Source organism: Ananas comosus, linkage group 1 (genome assembly GCF_001540865.1).
Source record: "Ananas comosus cultivar F153 linkage group 1, ASM154086v1, whole genome shotgun sequence".
Classification (NCBI taxonomy): Eukaryota; Viridiplantae; Streptophyta; class Magnoliopsida; order Poales; family Bromeliaceae; genus Ananas; species Ananas comosus.
In genome coordinates, this window is record NC_033621.1 from 23,721,956 (window position 1) to 23,743,918 (window position 21,963).

The 21,963-nt window shown below is 38.4% G+C and overlaps 1 protein-coding gene across 1 annotated transcript in view; it reads left to right on the forward strand.

Moving 5' to 3' along the window:
- The window catches only part of LOC109712308 (selenium-binding protein 1-like), a 23,217-nt gene extending 2,105 nt beyond the window's left edge, over positions 1–21,112 (forward strand). The window contains exons 3-8 of the mRNA XM_020235805.1: positions 16,996–17,191; positions 17,672–17,899; positions 19,595–19,826; positions 19,907–20,014; positions 20,120–20,392; positions 20,624–21,112. Of these exons, the coding sequence (XP_020091394.1) occupies positions 16,996–17,191; positions 17,672–17,899; positions 19,595–19,826; positions 19,907–20,014; positions 20,120–20,392; positions 20,624–20,908 (1,322 nt within the window). The 3' untranslated portion in view covers positions 20,909–21,112. The remainder of the gene's footprint in view (positions 1–16,995; positions 17,192–17,671; positions 17,900–19,594; positions 19,827–19,906; positions 20,015–20,119; positions 20,393–20,623) is intronic.

The window sequence follows — 21,963 nt, forward strand, 5'->3', positions numbered from 1 at the left end:
AGTATCGCATAAAGGAATACATGGGCATTGGCGCAGTTGCTCTCGAACAATTCTTATTTGATATGAAGGGCTCTTGTTCTTCTATACTGCACACAAAAAGCCCTAGATTAGACAACATATTCCTCCTAACACGTAATAAAACCATACCAGCTTGCAAATTTACACCATTTTATTATTTCAACTCCTGAATTATCTCTCCTTCACAGAATTATGGGGGGTTGTAGAGACTAAAGTTTGAACTATTTACTATGCCGACAACAATAGCATTAAACAAGGGAATGATTGAAAATGTGGGCCCTTAAGTTTAAAGATATCTAGTGCCGCACTATTTGGACATGTTGAACGTGTGGGAAAACAATGAATGAATGGTGAAAGCGAGAGGAGTGAACTGTAAGAACAAGGTAAGTTAGTTGAAATTCATTCAATCCTCTTTGTAGGTGTTAGTTTAGTTTATGGGTTAACTTAAGCAATAACACTATATGCATTGCCTTAAAAGTCAATCATTGAATTTCAGCTCTCGAACCTCCCCTGAACCTGGATTTGGTGTGGGCTTACGATCTGTAGTTGGCAAGCGGACAATTCTCTCCCTGTCGGTGATTTCCCGCTCGTCTCCCTTGTATTTCCGCTTGCAAAATAATGTATCAATAGTGCAAATTTCGTTACGTGTCAAAACAGTACACATTGATCTTTGATGGCCCCCCAATGGACAATTGACCATCTTATACGCCGATTTCGATCGTTATTTGCTCATTACGTGAATAATGAGCTATTTATTTCAACAGTTCATTGCACCAAATTTCGCTGTATGAAAATTCTATATATTTAGCCACCATACCCTGAAATCTGAGTGGTAAAGACACCAGGTTGTGTTCTGATGCGTCTGAGTTTGATTTTATGGCAGGGATTTCAAAAGGGATATAGGCCGCTATAATAATAATGCCTGAAATTTTTGTACCTTTGCCTTCTTTAAAATGAAAAATGTTCATTCGCTCGCCGGCCATTAGTAATCCGTTAGGATTCTGTTTATAAAATATTATATATATTTTTGTATTACCAAAAAATACCCTCAGTCTTTCTCTTGGTGAACCATGGATGAGGGCCAAAATGGGAGCGAAGTAAAATGATTATTTTACATTCCACACCATACCTCCCTTTTTTTGAATATTTTTATTTGACAATGAGGAAAAGTGTAGATTTTAAATGGAACAGGAGCGGAAAGTGAAAAATCGGTTTTAACATGAGGCGTTTTCTGTAATTTAAGCCAAAAAAAAAAAGAAGGAAAAAAATTTCAGGATATTTTTTTTAAAAAAAAGGCAAGCATCAAGTATGGTATTAGTTTAATCAAGTACCCTACCCTCTAATTGAAATTTCTTTAAGGGGACAACAAGAATAAAACTAACACATATATATAGTATAATAATTAATAAACCACAAACAGGTCAGATCTAACAACCACACACTCCTCTTTGTCTCATCCATTGATCGTTCTTCTCTAAACCCCAACAGGTATGCCAACCCACTTTACTCCCATCCCCCCTATCTCCTCAAGGTTAGAGGCACATCTTAGATTTTCTTTTTTTCCCCGTATTTTCCTCCTCTCTCTCTCTCTCTTCTCTCTTCCGGTATGACCATGTTATGTCTCTTTACGATTTTAAAATAGTTAAAAAATTTTCAAGGACAAATCTGTATTATTTTGCAAGTTTGGGAATTACAGCATCTTTTATTACAAAGTTTAATTCTGAATATACTCCTTCGAAAGTTTTCAAATATTACAACATCTTATTTGTGTTGCAATTGCTAATGTACTTTACTGTTAAACCCATTATGTTCTTAAAAAAATGATTAATCTTAATTTGGGCTAAGAAAATTAAATAAAATATATAGGAAACTCGTAACCTATAGCATCATCGATAAGAGCGGAAAAAATGTTTAAATTATGGGCTTTATTTAGGGAATACTATCGGAGGATGCATTAATTAATTAAATTCGATAATTTATGCTACGTACATTTTTTTCCACGTCTAGAACTATAAAGTAAATCGCACAAAGCTTAGTGCAGGGAAAGACCCGTGATGTTAAATATATAGTAATATTACACTCGATAAAGTAAACAAATTAACCAATCCATTTTGCCGCGGGAAACGTGGGATTTAATGATGCAGATAAGGGATTTAACATTGCTTCTGATTATTTTACCTGATAGATATGAAGGATGTGTTAATTTAAGAGAGCTTTTGCCAGGCCGCTGCAGTTTCTGGAGCCCTGGCTATCTACATAGCTGCCTACGTACATTAATTGTCCACAATTTGTGTGACAACAAGTGGGCTGGTGAAATCTCTTTTTAAAACTTTACCTTCATGTTTTCTGCGGCTGTTCGTAGCGCTAGTATGGCTCCACTGCTAATTCCACTTGGAGTATAAATTGGCGCTATTGTTATCGAATTGTCTTCGTATCGCTCATCGCCATGCGGCACTTTCAATTGGCTTAGATTGGTATTATTACGTTGATGTTATTATATGCTATGTACCTCTTTTCGAGACGACGATCGATCGAACGGCTCGTACCTCGTAATGAATCACTATTCCACGAGATAGACCAGATATATACAATGGCCGAGGGCAACTATGGTTCTTAGCTCGTAAATCGACTATGGTGTCGGGTGCGACGGTGTGACGAGGGATGTCCGAGCATCTCTATTTGCCTCGGAGAGTACAAAATCCTCTTTAGGGTGCGTCTTGCTTCGTCATTATGAAATATTACTAGAGAATAAAAATATCGAGTAATTTATATTTCTACTTCATTCCTGATTTACTAAGAATGTGAAATTCCATGTGTTTCTGGTTCGCCACGGTAATATTAATTAGCCAATTTGTTATTTAATATTAACAAAAAAAATATAGCAAATTAAAGTTATTTTTTATTTAATTAAATTTTAGATAATGTTAACAAAAGTTTCAACATCTTTTTTAGAATAAAAAGGAGAGAGAGTATAAGTTAGAGAGAGAGAGCATAATTAAAAAAATAGAAAGAAAAATATAGTCGAACTAGAGAGAAGTGAGAGAGTTGAAAATTTTAGAAAGAGTGAGAGAGAGAAAGCTTAGTTTAGAGAAGAGAAAAAAAAGTGCAGATTATTAGAGAGCAAAGAAAGTTAGAGAGACGAATAAGGTAGAGTTTGTAAAGAAAAATCAATATCAATTAGCCGGCAGTTAAGAAGAAAGAAGAGATTAGAATATTCTCTCTATCCCAATTATTAATATTGAGGATACCCACCCTCCCTCGAACGGAATGAGAATTAGGCTATTTAGGGTGAATCTTATTCCCAAGTGAATCTGATTATTAACCAACTGATTACTTAGTGCGTTTAGCCAAACACCTTCATATTTCTTTTATCTGCCGGGATAGCTGAGATCTTAAAAGATACGCGAACTAAAAACACACCTAAGGTTAAAGTTTTTGCTGGCTGGTCCTTAATAGAGAATCCTACCGACGATAGATTAGCTAAAGAGGTTGGGTTTCAGGCCTAACCAGCGCACTATGCGGCGGCCGAGGAAACACGTAGACCATCTATGATTCACCAGGTGGTTTTAGCAGGTTATTTGTTCAGGTGTGTGCGAGTTCAACTTAGGATGAGTTAACCCGCGGCTTGCGACAGAGTGAAAGATAGAAGAGGCCAAAGAAAGAATAAGGACCTTATCTGATTTAATCGGTTGCTGGGTGCATTTGGAGGCCCAGAAACGAACAATGATCGGCTTTAGAAAAAATCAAACCGAATCCTGAGAGGATGTTTCCATCAGCTTCCGGCAGTTATTGAAAGAGTGGGATTCGTTCTACCTACTGAACCTTTTTTTTTTTATTTTTTTTATTGGGTCCTAGATTTCGCACTTCTTATAGGCCTATTTCATTTTCTTTAATAAATAAGCGGACGCGCTGAGTAGCGTGTTACCTTATTTTTCAAAAAAAAAAAATAAACACTTCATGTAGTCAAAATATGTGGGAGTTTAGATTTGTGGAACAAATTTGATGATTTATTCCTCGCTATCTCGCTACGTTTTAGAGTAAGGATTTTCTGTCGTAGGAGTACCGGTCCAGTGTTTTCTACTAAGAAAGTCAAACTTTGATTGAAGATGTTATTTGGACTTTTCTTTGAGTGTAATATTGTTTGGCTATTTAGTGTACTGCTATTTTATTAATAAAATAAAAAATACCGATCGTCCACGTAGAGCAAGTGGTAAAAGGCTTGATATTGTATCCGAGACTCAGAAGTTCAGAATCCTAACTAGTTATACATTTCAGCTAAGCTTATTTCAAAATGAAATAAACGAAGCGGAGGTAGCGTGTACCCATCTCTCACAAAGGAAAATAAAAAAAATAAATTTCTCACTTTTGCCAAAATATTGTTTTCTTTATACTCTGGTTATACTCTGTTTTACGGATGGAAAAGAAAATTATTTTTCTCTTTGTAAGGCACAAATATATAGCAAAACCTAAACTCTCAGGGCCCAAACTTAAGACAGCTAAATGGGTGGGTGCGACTCGGGATCATTTAAGCCCAACAATGTGTGTGTTAGATGGGATGCTTAAGCATCAACAAATGTGAGTGGAAGCCGGCCATTTTGGGCTCGCGGACAATCGCAAAATGGCGCGAATACTTCTTTGTCTTCTAAATAGGATCTTAGAAATATGTTTAAACAAACTCATCAACTGCATACAGAGTCAATTAGTTTAAAACTCGATGATCACATTTTTAGTTACATTATTTTTTTTATAAAAAAGATACAAATAAGTAGTTGCCTACTTTTAATTCTTAACAATTAAATTCGATTGGCCAATGCGTTATTATTACCAAAATAAATAAATTATTTTCGAGCAATATTTTCTTCATCATTGTTAATAATTTGTGCGGCATCACTCAAAGCAAATTCAAATATTGAATATATCGGCGTCCAACGCTACGTGGAGACCCTCAACGGTAGTACATTTTTTGAATTTATCCCTGAAACTTTTACTTCTTTTTAGATTAATACCTCTTAGTTTTTTTTATTTATGATTTTTTGTAAAATTAAATAATGTTGGTTAAATAAGCATTAGCAAGTTTTACCAAATTTATAATTGATTGTTATTTACTAATTTTAATTTGAAAAAAATTAGTAATTAATTAATATAATTTAAAAGGCTACATGAGTGTTATTTCAGATGAACTTAGTAAGGGCGTCTAATTGCATATGCATTTTTTACCTAACCATGATAATCTAATCAAAAGTCGAACGAAGCGGACCAGTCACTTAGAAGCATTCAGTGCTCCTTCGCTCCGCGTCTCGCTACTTCTGTTCGCTTCTTCGGAACTCTCTAGAATCCCCACACTATCCTCTTCCTCACGGCCCTTTTAAAAAGCCTTCCTCTCTCTCCTCCCTCGTCCCCCCAACCCTAACTCACACGACCCAGTATCTCCGTACCCATGATCGCTTGATTATATGAGGGGTTCGATCGATCGATCGATCCATTGGTGTTACGCTTGAACCGATGGACGAGGAGCTCTCGATCTCCCCGCTGCGAGGAGAGATGACGAGGACATGATGGATCTCGCCGAACGAGAGCCTCGATGACAAGAGTCGGCGAGGGAAGGAATCGGGAAGCAGGGCGCTTAAGGAAGGACAGCCGTTAAGGAGGAGTAAGGGTCGGGACACTCCACGAAGTATGCGACGACCGCGTCTTGAGGTGTAAGTGGAGCGGGCATTTAGTTTTGGTCTTGTCTCCTCAGCAAATTATTTTATTTCTTTTCTTGGGGTTTTGTGCGGAGTTTTTATGATGATGTATTATTGGAGTGTTCTCATGTCGATTGATGATAAAAATGTGACCTTTGGGAAGGGATCGGGCAATCGGAGCCATTTGTAGTCTCGTCTTCTCTCTCTCTCTCTCTCTCCTCTCTCTTTCTACACTTGTTTTAAGGGTTGTTGGGTTTTGCGATGTGTTATTGTTGTTTTTTGTTTTATTATGGTGATTTGGCATAGGTGTAAAAATCTGATCTTTGGGTGAGTTTGGGTTGCTAGTGCATTACCACGACGGAACGCTCTCTGCTTGATGGGACCTAAGTTCTTCGAGTCGCCGGATCGGGGACTCCGTTAAGTGTTAAGTCGGGCAGGTGAAATCTTCCTTCGCACGTAATCTTGTAACTATTACTTCGGTCATGCGTGTGTTGAAGATAGGATAGGCTTTTCCACTATACATTTTTACTGCATGGAGTGCATCGTTTGTATAGTACATCATCGGTGGCGTACTTTATGTTCAGCGTATTAGTTCATTGAGCTTAGAGATTTAAGTTGCGATTAGAATTAAGAAAGGTATTGAATGATATTGTTTGATGAGCAGACCATGTTACCCAAGTTTCACTCAGCATTTTTTCTTGGTTTGAATATTTGTAAAATAACTCGTAAATATCTGAGAAGTGATGCATCAGTAATGTCTATTTTTAAGAGGTTTTTGTTGCACAGCGGACAACGGAATGAAATCACATTCCAAAAAGAAGTATTGTGGCTTAAATTCATTTGATGTCCGATGGTCAAACTATACTTTCCTTCCTGATGTCTGTTGGTTGATATCTGCAAGTTACGGTTGTGCTTTATTGTGTTATGCTATATTTGAAAATACCAAATGTGTAAATAAGCCTTTTTGGATGATTGGGCATTGGCGGTTGAGCACTTAGTGTTTCATGCGTGTGAGAGTATACGGTGCCCAATAGGCAAACCGCAGCTCGTCAGAGAGTTAGTGTCTCGATGTCTAACTGAATTTTTTTTATTTTAAAGGCTGGTGTCAGACGATCGCAAAATCAGTATAGATTGCTGACAAGAACTGTATTTAGTAACTGAATTATCTCTTAACTGTTTTCTAGACAAGTGTCGTTAACTGATATTGCGAATTAGGGCGAAGCTTCTGTTAAAGTTAACTGCGGGGTCCAACCCAACTGCTCGTCAGTGGAATTCGCATCACCGTCTGGTGCGTGCGGATGTCACTAAATGCATGGCCACATGCGAACTGGCCAGTGATGAGCAGTATAAGGAATGTGGGTCCTTTGTGTCCAGCAGAGGAACTGGCCAGTGCATGGAGAGTTGACAGGAAACATCGGTCCAGCTGGCGGGCGCCAGCAAAATCGAAGTTCGTGTTCTGCACGTAATGAGAAGGTTGAACATCCCTGTGCATGCCACTTTCCTGCGTCGAGTTCATTGTGACCTAGAATACCTTCTTTGGATGGGGAAGACTATGAATACTGGAAGAACTTTATCCTGGAATTTTATGGAGATCTTGGATCTGAATGTAAAAAATTTAGGATTACGATCGACAGGCATCTTTCTATTCGTCTATGCAACAAGGTTGATTAATGATCACCGATTTATTGTCTTTTACAAGAGTGGATACGCTATACTTGTTAATAGCTTTTTGATTATCAATTTTGTGTCCTCTTATCTTTTTTTTGGCATGTTAAGATTTTTGTTTGTACCTGTCTAATTGGACGGATGAATATTTTGTTGTGTTACTGCAATTTAGATGTGTGAGTTTGTAACTTTGTTGCAGGCCAAGTAATAAAAGGGATGGAATCAGGTATCAAAGACAATGAAGAAGCGTGATGACTGCATTTTCACCATCCCTCCTGAATTGGCATACGCGTGAATCAGGATCCGGCCACCCACAATCCCGCCAATTGCTACTCTCGCATTTGTGTTGAGCTCTCGTCTTTTGGTCCCATGTCGTAAGAGATCTGCAAACATGGAGAGAGTATTTAAGATGTATACTTAAGAAGGCGAAAAGTGGAGAACCTAAAGATCTTGGATGAAAGTATTTGGTAATCTTTTCGAACCTTGACTCCTATTTTGCAACATATGTTCTGTGTTGTCCATAGTAGTTGAACTGACACCAGTTATTTCAATATTAGATAAAATACGACGATGGCGACTATGAGGATGGAATTGTCATCTAACATGGAAGGAGCGAGTTCCCAACGGTTCAGGTATGGTGAGAGCTGTACTTGCTTTGCTCTTTGTAGCCGACATGTTAGGTGATCGTATTCAGGTTGTTTATGAAAGATTTCTCTCTCGGTGCAGGGTTTTTTCGCTGCCGGCAAGCTTGTGAAAACTAGAAGAAGGCTGAGAAAGCGTTCTTACGTGAAGCCAACAATGTAATTCATTCAAGTTTTTTCTCTTAAATTTAATGAGTAGCCTTCCTTTAATTACAGTAAACATTACCAGTGATCTTAGCATAAATAAATTGGCTTGGGTTTTCTGATAGATGTTTGGTCGACAAAGCGGAGGCCATGCGAGTGGGAAACGGCGCTGTGCCACCAAATATACCCTTCATATTGGAACGGAGCTAGATGTCATGGAAGACTTTACGACAGATAGGAGATGATAGAAAATCCTTAAAAGATCTCAAGAAGGAGAGGGCTGTTGACCGACCCAATGATGGAGCTTGTTTCAAAGGTTGCAGTATCATGCGACGATGTTGCCATACGCTTTTTAGCTTTTTCCTTATAGCCCTATAACGTATAGTCTAACAAGTATGTTAATTTGATAACTACAGCTGAAGGTTATTTTGGGACCGGAAGAATCGGACTCGTTTTGTGAAGAAGGGTCATGACGTCGAGGAAGCCATTCGCAGTTCAATGACTTTGAATGTTTTTAGTTCTTTGTTTCCGCTTAAACCCATTATCTTCTGTCTCCTATTCACAATTTTGTTTGCACGTTGAATGAATTTAAACGATGACATTGATGTTCAATTGAGATGGACAGAACAAGTCATTGATGTCTCGACTAAGGCTGTTGATGACCATGAAGAAGGGAGGTTGCTCTGCGTTAACAATACCACCTGAGAGCATTTGGCTCAATAGCCGATGTCCAAAGCAGGATCTGCAGTTGTCCACCAAACTCCAACTCGTGATTTTAATAACGCGTTTGAGCTTGATTCCTTTGAGCTAAAGGTAGTGTCACTATCTTGGATACCCCCATTTCGAACTTTATAATAATGAATAGAGAAATGAGATGTATTTAATGTGCCATCTTTAGGATAAGGAGCTTGGGAATCATAAATAATTGCGGCGAGAACAAATTGAAGCCTGCTGGTTAAGAAGAAAGAGGAGGGCAATGACTGTTCAAGTTGTGGTAAATACGAAAGAGCTTCAAGAGATACGAAAGGTATATTCTAATCATATCACAATTTTGCTCTATTAGAAGTTTCATTATTTTGACATTTACGTCTAATTAATAAACCTATTTGTTTTACCCATGTAGAGCTGATACTTAGTTCATCGAATATGTATAGCTCAATTCAAACTAGATGAAGAAAAGAGCAAGCATCACAAAGTGCTGGAGATGTACCTATTGCAAATCCTTAAACAATGCGCTGTAAGCTGAACTCAAAGATGTATACAAATTTACGAGGCTGAGAAGCCTTTGCACGCAAAGGTAGCGATCATTGAATTTTCTTATCAATCCGGCATCAACGCAGTAGTTCCGTTACTGTCGGTCTGAACTGTTCATTATCAGGTCTAGAGCTTGACGCCGAAGTGACAAAGCCCTCGCATATAGGGAGCGGCTCAAGCTTATATCCATGCTGATGCATGATTAGTCTGTTGGCGGAGATTAAAATATTAAGAAAGGCGCTTGAGATAGATCCGTAAAAGGTTCTTTTGGGAGGTATCCTGAATACATTCTAACATAAGTAATATTTATTTTCAAACACTTGCATTCATGATTTTAGTGATCTCAGGGATGTGAAGTTGGAATAAAGACTCTGGAAGGAGAAAGTAAAGGAATACAACAAGAAAATGCAAATTCTATGGCAATATGTTTGCAAGGATGAACGCAGTTAGAAACGATCGAAGCCAGTGTAAGAGAACTAACATCAAGCACATTTGACCTAATCTATGACTTTGTGAGCCTAGTACGTTATTTGCATTGCTTGTAGCAAGCTTGCTAGGAGTATCATTTGTTCGTTTGGTTGCAGAAATCTGGAAGCCGCCAGCGATCGAAACAGGAGACGAGCCGCATGAGCATCGATAGTTGCGCTCTAATGGCTCTTCAAACTCTGGTGTGCTTTCTATGATTTCTCTAATGATTGGGCCCTATATTTTAGGCTATCATAAGCTGTGTTTGTTAACGAGATTAAAAAAAAAGAGTTAAGAGTACTGCTAGCGTGGGTTCTTATGTAGCATTCTAAGCAATTATGCTGAAAATAATAACGTTATTTTGTATTTTTGGAATCTGAGAACTCGAAAATTTCTTGATGGTTTGTGAGTCATTTCAGTTAAGCTAATTAAAATCGTTCTTCTTACTCTGTCATAAAGGAATGTTGATGTTTATCATTTTGAGTTTTTAACCGGTCAGTTTATTATTTAATTCATCGCTCTTTAGAATGTGTCAGAAAGCTACAGATGGACTGCATTTTATATGTTGTTTATGTTCTATTGCAGAAGCAAATTATAAGAGAACATGGATCTCTGATCGTTATTTTCTCGAGTCTCTGCCATCATCTTACTGCACGCAACTTCTTCTTTGGCAAACCTTTGCGTGTCAACTCCAGGTGGATTTGAGGCATAATTATTGCGGCTTTTGAAGTGTGGCTATGGATGGATATGTTCCCATCTTTTCACTCTTCAGGCTAGCTACCTTTCACTTTGATTGCCTCGATAGATGATTGCAAATTTTGGATATCGACAATTTCGTTGAAACGGTACTACTAAATATACTAGTAGTTTTATCTGAGTCTTACATATGTTGTGAGAGGAAGTTATATCGACATGCTCGATGTAAGTGCGAAAGGGTGCTCTGAAGAAGCTTGTGAAATGTTGCGAAAGATGCCATTTAGGGCGCTCATGCAGTTACTCCCGATTGCAGAACTCAACAAAATCTTGAATTGCAAGCCTGGAAGATACTGTCGGGAATCTATTGTATTGCTTGGAAGTACGTTGAGGGTTGGAAGAATGAGAGATGAGGCTCCCCTCAAACTCCGGAGTTACAGAAGAGATCAGTACTCCTAGGTCTGTGATAGGTTGACTCTCATTAAATCAAAAGGCTTAAAAATTTGATTACCTGTTGAAACGAACGGTTAGATTTTAATTTGTCGGTCTGAACTGAATTATTACCATTTATGTTATTGATCAAACGATTCAGGTCAGTTTAATCTTAATTTTTTTGAAAACCTTTTAAAAAACTATGATATATATTATTTTTTATGTTATATTTTATGCATAACTAATAATAATTTTATCTACCTTAAGATATCAAGGGTTGGCTGCCCTAGGTTGATCGATTGAACACTGCATGGAATCGTAGGTCTAACATCTTTTCGCGTCATACCGATTTAGATTTTAAAAAATTTAGTTAAAACCGATTCTCTATTCATTATGACGAGGGCGCCTACTTAAGACTATTTTCACATAATGTATTTAGTCAGTAAATACTTGTCCGAGTTGTAAAGAGTGTTGCTCAATTTCAAATTCTTTTTCAATGTTTCTATAAATTATATTTTTTAGTCTTCAAACTGAAAAAGAATTGACACTTTAGTTTTTAATATTCTAATTTACTTATAATCTCTGACTCAAATTTAAATTTATTAAGATTTATAAAATTAATTTTTATAAAAATTTAAATATCTAGATATTATATATGTATTATTATTATAAGACATGAAAAGAGTAGCGTCGATTGAATGTCTGAGGACGGAGCCAAGCTCTATATAAAAACATCTTTAAAAATAAGGGAAAATTTTCAAATAACCTCCTGTGGTTTCGTGCATTCTCACTTTGACTACTGCCTGGTTTAAAACGTATCAATTTACCCCCACTTGTGGTTCAATTTTTATCTTTTTCCGAGAAAGCTTTTTGTTAATATTTCTTAAATTATATACAAACAAAACTTCGATAAAACCAATCTTATTATCGAATATGTCACTTTAGTTATCCTTTAATTTACTTTGTCACTGATTTTCAAAAAAATAATAATAAATATTGATTAAGACAAAAAAAAAAGCATAAAAACGACACCACAGGGCAAATTATACGTTATAAACGCACAGTACTCGGTAGCAAAGTTGAGAATGCACGAAACCACAGGGGCGTGTTCTTTTTTTGAAGTTTCCTTAAAAATATACTATACAAATATAAGCCAACAAAAATAATAATATACAGTGCAGTGTAGAGGCATGTTGATTAAGCCCATCTATAATGAATGCCATTCTTCTCCACCGCGCCCCACGGCCGCCAAACCTCGCGAGCTGCTCCGCTGCGAAACCGGCGCGCCGCCGCGCTCCGCCGCCGCGTGCGCGGCGCCGACGACGCACCTCTGGTACAAGATGCGGCCTCCCCACGCGCCTTCCTTCCCGGCCTCCTCCTCGCCGCCTACGCATGCCAAATGTGCGCCCTCCGTCGCCCACGCCCACCAACTGTTTCGACGAAACCCCCCACGAGAGCCCGCCCTCTACTCCGCCCTCCTCTCCGCGCTCTCCCTCCCCTCCCCGCCCTCGTCCTCCCCCTACTTCGCCGCATGCTCTAGTCGAATTCTCGTCCCCCCCGACACTTCAGTCCTCGTCCGGTCTCAACGCCTGCGCCGCTTGGGCTCCCTCCGCTCTCGGCAAGCAGTCACTTACGCCCAATTCGTCTCTCCCTTTCTCCGGCGATGCCGTCGCAAGTCCTCCCTTATCGACATACTGTACTCAAGTGCCGGTGCCCCGAACGACGCCCGAGGTTCCGTACAATCACTGTGAAAACCGATAGTTATTGATGCTATGGTTTCTGGGACGCGTCGAATGGCGATATTTGAAGGCTCTGGAGCCTGTTGAACAAATGCCGGAGAGGGGACTGGTTACGAGGACCGCCCTGATCTCCGCGTTTATTCAGAGCGGCCGACTGCTTCGTGGCGTAGAAGTGTTTGAGATTATGCGGCGACGGGGGCCGAATCGACGCATCTTTATGTATCTCGAGTCATTGGTGGTGCTTCTCCTTTGGCTGCGAATCTGCCAGGCAAAGCAATCCATGCTGCGGGGCGCGTCTTATGTAGAGGCGAGCATGATCCGTGGGCAATGCTCTTCTCGACATGTACGCAAAGTGTATTGAGATTTAGCTCTGCAGCGCCTGTTTGTTTGATGGGAATCGTGACGCGGGCATGTTATTTCGTGGACGACAATGGTGATTGGCGAGGTAGCATGGCCGCATCAAAGGGAGATTATCTCTTATGATAGGATGGTTCTTGGCGGAGGGAAGCCAAATGAGGGACTCGTGGTTTATCTTACGCTTGATAGCCATGCGGGTCTAGTTCAAAATCGCGTGAGCTCTTCGACTTCGATTGATAAAAGACTACGGGATTAAACCTTCGCTGCAACGACTACACTCTGCTTGTTGGATCTTGCTCAGCCGATCAGGCTGGTACTTATCGAAGCGAGGACATAATCACTTCAATGCCTTATCAACCGGATAACACTCTGGGCGGCTTGCTGACGCTTGTAAGAAAGCAGTCGGCAATGCCCATATGAGGCGGTTCGAATTGCGATATCTATTGCGCTTGAAACCAGGAACCTCGACGATATATACTTCGTTCCAATACGTATGCCCGTGAACGAAAGTGGGTTGTGTCGCCCAGGTGAGCGAGGTCGATCGCCGAAGATGGAGATTAGAAAGAGCCAGGCTAACAGTGGATTGAGACTGGGCAAGGAGTGTCTTGTTCGAGCAGCGGCAGCGCGCATGACATGAAGATGCGGATTCTCGACTTGTGCTCGACGATTGATGAGGAGATGCAAGAAAGAGGTTTGCTCCTGATACTAGTTTTATGCATGATTTGGAAGAGCATGAGAAAAGCAGCAGTTTTTTTATATGCAGGAGGAGATTCGTCGCATCCGGATTACTATCACGTTCTAGAACGTGGATTCGCCGTGGTGAAGAACCTTCGATTTGCGGGACTTCATACGGTAATTGAAGCTGATAGCATATTACTCATAGACAGATTGTCGTGAGAAGGCGGAATCGGTTTCACCATTTCGAGCTGGTGGAATTTGCTCCTGTCACGATTTTTGTTAGGAGTTTTCGATGAACCAAAATTGCCTACTAATCAAGTATTCCACATTGTACGCAAAGCTAAACTTTCAGCTTGCGCAAGTTTGGTATGGCCTAATTAGAAAGTTCCTATGCATATTATGCTGTTATACGATACTACTTTGTTGTGTCTTTCTCAACAATGTTGCTGAGTCAAAGTTTCAGAATCGAAAAAAAAAACTTAGGTGCCAAACAAAAAATTATGTTTGGCATTTTTTGGGTAGCATTCAGGAACAGATTGATCACTTAAGCAAGATATTCTGCAATCACACAAAGTAACTTCACTCGATAGATACGACCTGCCAGATTATTTGTGTTTTAAGATTCTGCTTTGTATGTTTCTATCTATCTGTTCAGATTGAGCGGCGAATAATCAGAATCAGAAACTTAAAGATGCAAATTGAAAAGGCGGTTGTCGACCTTTATCATATTGGACCAAATGATTTTCAAGTTAGCTTTTTTTGGATTGTTCTACGAGGTATTATGCATTACAATTATGATCATCCCCTTTTCGATAGGATTGCTTTTGCCGACGAACTTTTCTTCTTGACAATGAACATGTCTTACCTATACAGCCTTTAAATTTTTTTCTCGCGAAGAGATGTTCAAATTATCACTGCTTTTTGCAACCAAGAAACATATATTCGATCACAGTCCAATTTAAAATTCCGCGTAGATGTAAGTAGTTCTAGTCTAATAAAACCTGGTATTCAAGTTATAGGGAGAAAAAAAAAGATGGGATGTGTTGTTGCAATTGTGAGCATTCATCAAATCATTTCCACTCGACTTTGAAATTGCACGTCATCCACTAGGTGGAAAGCAGAGTGAGATGTTTATGGGAGCCACAACCTCACAAATTTTTTTATGCCAAAACCCTAATTTTAATTAATTACATTAATTTATTTACTTGTGTTTATTTATTTTTTTGTCGAAAAGTTCCATAACCAAAAACTGCCGCGAATGGGCCAAAGCTCCTTTGAGGATAACATGAGAAGAAAAAGTTGACAAGGAAGTCGATAGTAATAAGGGAGAACACTATCAAAAAGAGTATACACAGAGAGCCAATTATTCCTCTCTTTTCTCACAAATAACTATTCAATAAAAAGGAATCAAAAAATCTTACTTTAAGTTAAACTTTTTGGATAGAGTTTGATCTTGTTAATTGACATCAGATTTGGGTTGCTCCTGCATTAAGGCCCAGTTTTTTTTGTCAATATCATCAATAGCCCAAATTATTAGGGAATATCATAACCCATTTATTATGTCACTATGTGTAATTCAAAATGCCCAACTCTGATATCCCAAACAAAGCACCTTTTTAGTATCTTAAACTTAGTATTATACAACCGCCGGGATCCACTCAATTGACACGAGCTAAACTATATATTGATCCGAAACTCCATAATATTTTTACAATTATTTTTTAAAAGAAACAGTAAAATTAACTCTATAAAATGAGCTCTAACAAACTCCTAATCAACGTAGTCACCACATAAAATCAAACATTCATCCCGATACAATCAAACCCACAATCCACTATTCCATCCACGTTCATAATCCCTATACTTAGTAACGCGCTCGCACAATCACAACAGCACCACGTGTATGACGGAACGCAGTGTCCATGTCGATAATCAAGTTCCCCCTCCCCCTCCTCCATCCGCGACCGGACCTTTTATAGCATCGTCCGATTTCCGAATCCCGTATGATCTCTTATCTCTCTCGCCAATCTCTTCTCTTTTTTTCCTATATTTATGTGTATAAATTGAGGTTTTAAAGATCGGTATTGAACTCGATTTGTGTCATTTTGTGATTGATTTGCGTGGATTTTTCGTGAAGGGATGGTGTTTTTTCGGGAGATCTGAGGACACCAGTCTAATGGCGGTAGTGGAGTTGCGGGTGTGTGTGGAAGCACAGTGTAGGGCTTGCGCGCTAATGGGAGAGAGCAACAAGGACGTGTTCAGTGAACATGGAGCGAAGGGCGAGGTATTGGCGTCCCATCGATGCCATGAAGGGCCAGGGAGACTTGATCTATGTCACTTGGTCTACAATGGCTGAATCTTTATAAAAACTCCTTTTCTTCTCATTATTTTTTGGAAAATTCAAAACCCCCCCCCTGTGGTTTCGTGCATTCTCACTTTGCTACCCTGTGGTTTAAAACGTATCAATTTGCCCCCATGTGGTTTCGTTTTTATTTTTTTGTTATCAATTTTATTATTATTTTTTTTAAAAATCAGTGACAAAGTTAAAATTAAAGGATACTAAAGTGACTATTCGATAAATATAGATGGTTATCTGAAGTTTTTTGTATATAATTTAACGAAATATTAACGAAAAAGCTTCCGAAAAGATAAAAATGAAACCACAGGGGGGTAAATTGATACGTTTTAAACCACAGGGTAGCAAAGTGAGAATGCACGAAACCACAGGGGGGGTTTTTGAAGTTTTCCCCTTTTTTTTGTGTTTTTATGGGTATCGTATGATCATTGCTCTGTTTGTTGTTTGTGTTTAGTAGTTTCTAATCGTATGTAGAAATGTACGGAGACCCCCACAAACAACAGACGATTTTGAATTAGGCATCTTAACTTTACTTTTTTTTGTAGTTGAAGCGCTTCTTTTTTTTTCTTTTTTTTTTTTTTTGCATTGGGTGATTTAAGTCGATAAAATTGCGACTTCTATCAAATTATTTAGTGATTCTATCAAATTTAATAACTTTAATCACTTTTTAGCAAATACAAATGAAATAATTAGCTGTTGTCTCACTGTTGTGTTAATGTTAGTCCTCAAAAATACATCTTCCATGCAAATTTCATCAAAACAAAAGTATATCAGAGGAACATTAAGCGAGCCTGATTATTATTGTGCTTTTATGACCTACCTAAGCTATTGTGAGAATTTCTAATAATCTTAATTTTTGTTGTGGGCAGGAACTGGAATAAACAAACCGGATTACCTGGCGACAGTGGACATTGATCCTAACTCTCCAACTTATTCTAAAGTTATCCATAGGCTTCCTGTCACCTATGTTGGTGATGAGTTGCATCATTCTGGTTGGAACTCTTGCAGCTCTTGCCATGGTGACCCATCGGCTGTTCGCCGATTCTTGATCTTGCCTTCATTGCTGTTAGTTGCTTCGCATCCTTGCTGGCCTTGGTGTTCCTTTGTTTCTATTCTTAAAGAGCAAATATGATTTGCTTCTTTTTTGTCCATGTTCCTGCAATTCTATACATTAACCATGTGGTATCTGAGAATCTTTGTGTGTTGTTAGTTAACGGAATTATGGAGCTGTACTTATGCGGTAATCTATTTCTAACGAAGGAAAAGAAATGTATCACATGAGCATATTATTATGAGGTTCTCCATGCAATGCTTATCAATATTGGGCTCTCGGAGAGCTGTGAAAAACTCAACCTAAACTTCTTTCTTTTTTTTGTAATTGTCGTGAAGATAGTTTAATGATTTTCGGTTGTTGAAGAATGATCGTAGTTTTTCACCATAATAACAATGCCCAGATACTTTCTAGAAATTGTGATAAACCTTGAGAAAACAATGCTTCCTTTCCATATATTGAACATGTTTTTGACTTTTCCTTTTACCTTGCAGGTCAGGCCGCATATATGTTGTTGACACCACAAAGGATCCAAGAGCTCCATCTTTGCATAAGGCAGTTGAACCTGAAGATATTGCCCAAAAGACTGGGCTAGCATATCCTCACACCACCCATTGTCTTGCATCTGGTGACATAATGATATCTTGCCTAGGAGACAAAGATGGCAATGCAACCGGAAACGGCTTCCTTCTCCTGGATTCTGAATTCAATGTGAAAGGAAGGTACTTCTCTCTCTCTCTCTCTCTCTCTCTCTCTCTCTCTCTCTCGAATCAACAAAGGGATATGTTTGTGGTTATATGTTGATTTTTTGCTCTAAAACATAATAATCTCTGTAAAGTTCTTCAATTTTCGTTCCACTTGAGAAACTAGCCGCCTTTTTCTAAGACATAATAATCTCTGTAAAGGTCTTCAATTTTTGTTCCACTTAAGAAACTAGTCACCTTTTTCTTTTATATCACAATTTGGAAGGCTTCTTATTATATTAGATCATGCCAACCAATTTATACAGTCTTTAACCACAAAACAGGGTCCTTATTTAACTTTAGTATTTACTTGATCTCATTGAGTTGATGAACTCAACTCTTTTATCTTGAACAATTGTTGTTGCCATGATATGCTTCAAATATCGTAAGCTCTCTTTGAAAAGTTGGCACTATTTTTAATTGTATTTGAATACCTACCACTTGTGTTGTCTTCTAGCATATGTGAAGCTCGTTTTTGTTCCCAGCCACTGCAAAAAGGTTTGGACTTTTTCTTTGTCAAATGCCTATATTTAACCTCTCTTAGTAAGAAGCTGTTCCTGTAACCAGGCCAGCATTTACTTATTTCACTGTCTTTTAACAAACCAGTACCTGACAATATCTAAAGACTATTTGTGTTAAAAATTTCTTCTACTATATTTGCACAACTCATGTCAGTTTTTGCAAATATCCTAAATGCACTCTTTTGACAGATAAAGTTGCTAATGTTCTTCTTGCTATTTTTTCTTGTGTTATATATCTGTAGAAACACTGTCATACACATGCATGCCCGGTGCTCTGATCTATATACCTACATAAGTTTGTTTTGTTGTATTCTTTGGCATTGGCTGAACCTTTTGATGCATGACTCTTGATTTTCTGGAAAAATTAATATATTGACTGTTTAAATTGTTAACTGCTCCAGAGGTCTGATTTTGATAGACGTTAATAATATACATTAGGTGGGAAAGGCCAGGTCACAGCCCANACCACAAAACAGGGTCCTTATTTAACTTTAGTATTTACTTGATCTCATTGAGTTGATGAACTCAACTCTTTTATCTTGAACAATTGTTGTTGCCATGATATGCTGCAAACATCGTAAGCTCTCTTTGAAAAGTTGGCACTATTTTTAATTGTATTTGAATACCTACTACTTGTGTTGTCTTCTAGAATATCTGAAGCTCGTTTCTGTTTCCAGCCACTGCAAAAAGGTTTGGACTTTTTCTTTGTCAAATGCCTACATTTAACCTCTCTTAGTAAGAAGCTGTTCCAGTAACCAGGCCAAAAGGCACTTATTTCACTGTCTTTTAACAAAGCAGTGTACCTGACAATATCTAAAGACTATTTGTGTTAAAAATTTCTACTGCTATATTTGCACAACTCATATCAGTTTTTGCAAATATCCTAAATGCACTCTTTTGACAGATAAAGTTGCTAATGTTCTTCTTGCTATTTTTTCTTGTGTTATATTTCTGTCGGAACACAGTCATACACATGCACGCCCGGTGCTCTGATCTATATACCTGCATAAGTTCGTTTTGTTGTATTCTTTGGCATTGGCTGAACCTTTTGATGCATGACTATTGATTTTCTGAAAAAATTAATATATTGACTGTTTAAATTGTCAACTGCTTCAAAGGTCTGATTTTGATAGACGTTAATAATATACATTAGGTGGGAAAGGCCAGGTCACAGCCCATTATTTGGCTATGATTTCTGGTACCAACCTCGACACAAGACTATGATTAGTTCATCATGGGGAGCTCCTTTAGCTTTCTCGAAGGGCTTCAATCTTCAGCATGTCGCAGATGGGCTATACGGAAGACACTTGTATGTGTACAGCTGGCCTGATGGTGAACTTAAGCAGACCTTAGACCTCGGCAATACAGGGCTCCTCCCCTTGGAAGTTAGTATTGAATTTCATGAGGAAATAGTTATAATCATGTTTACGATCATTTCCTCATCATATATTATTCCCATGTGCAGACAAGGTTTCTCCATGACCCTTCAAAAGACACTGGCTTTGTCGGGTGTGCTTTGACAAGCAATTTGGTGAGATTTTTCAAGACTGCAGATGGAACTTGGAGCCATGAGGTTTGCCTACAGTGTTGTCCATAACTTCCAGGCTGCTTAATACATATTCCTACTGTATTATTACATAATGATAAGTTTTACTAAGCTCTGAATTCGCATTCATAGGTAGCGATATCGGTGAAACCATTAAAGGTGCGAAACTGGATACTTCCCGAAATGCCCGGGCTGATAACCGATTTCCTCATATCTCTTGATGACCGCTACCTTTACTTTGTCAATTGGCTTCATGGAGACATCAGGCAATACAATATCGAGGACCCTGCGAAGCCTGTATTGACTGGGCAAGTATGGGTGGGTGGACTTATTCAGAAAGGTAGCGATGTTGTCTATGTAACGGATGATGAGAAAGAATCACAATTTGACGTGCCTGAGATCAAGGTACTTCCTAGCTCCATGTCACTACCATAATAAGCACATAAGTGATTTTAAAGTCTAAAAGTTGTTTCTTTTGTAGATTTTCCAGTTCCAAATTAGATCATTTTTTCTTTGTTTAGGAGACATTCAAACAACATACAGTAAACAAGATTTAAGATTACATTCTTGTTGCTAACAACACATAACAATTTTATGCTTCTGCAAACTGATGCCAATATAAGTACTAATAATCAGGGAAATCGACTGAGAGGAGGCCCGCAAATGATTCAGTTGAGCTTGGACGGCAAGAGGCTTTACGTGACCAACTCCCTCTTTAGTGCATGGGATGCGCAATTCTACGGCACTGATCTCATGAAGAAGGGGTCCCACATGTTACAGATCGATGTCAACACAGAGAAAGGTGGGCTATCGGTGAACCCTAATTTCTTCGTCGATTTTGGGTCCGAGCCGGACGGTCCCTCGCTGGCCCACGAGATGAGGTATCCTGGTGGGGATTGCACTTCTGATATTTGGATATAAGCAGATTTAGAATGCAATGTTTAGAATCCTTGACCTGTTGTAGCATTTGCTTGTTATAAATAAATGTGGCCATTGGATAAGGAGCATGAGGATGTTAATTGTAATATTACCTTAACTGGAGCCTCCTTCAATTCCGTTTCTACTAAATGTCAGAAAGTGTCTTATGTTCAGTGAAAATGAACTAGTTGGTATTTTCTACAGAAATCTGCTTAATTTTGGCTTCTTATAGTACTCAGCATCAAGTAGCATGAAATGTTGTAGTTGTCTTGAGTAGTGGTACAATGTCATCCCTTAAGAATCAGATATTACTGGAAATATAGTCGGTACAACAATGAAACTATAAAGAAGTAACAATTAATTAATACATGAAGGTGGAATCCATGATTAATAAGAAACTCTAAGTTTAGCTGAAAATGTGAAATAATTAGGCTTTGAATTTAAAATCTCATGCATCAACCATCAAGTACTTTACTATGGACAGTTGTTCTCATGAACTAATATTAAAAGATTTATCTACATGAGAGGAAAAATTTACCTATCAGGGAGAAATTCATTTCCTACCAGTAAATTGGTCTCTCTTTCATTGTTTTTTCACTCCATTTCCTTTGAACTCCCTCAATTAGTTAGACCTGAATGAGTTGTTGCATGGAACCAATGATCCTGTTTCTTATTCTTCCATGTTCTTGTCCTTTCTTATCAGGAAGCGGGTGAAAACTAGTTTTAGCTCATGCAGTTGAATAAAAATTTCATGAGATGCCTCAGAGTTTCTCTTCTTATTCTACTAATCATTCAGTTTGACTCAAGGTTTAGAACCCATCAGAAACGCTAAAGTATGCATTTGGTTAGAATAACTGTCACTTTCTGATGGAATGTTCATACATAGGCTTGGCATCCACTTTCTTCTAGTACTACATACAAACACAATCTCTGCCTATGATAAACAAAAAAATATATATAACCAGTATATATATTGGTACTACTCTCTAACCTTCCAACAATTAGAGGTAGTTGACTTTAAACTTTTTTTATGTAGTGATTAGTGTTCCTGAGGACAA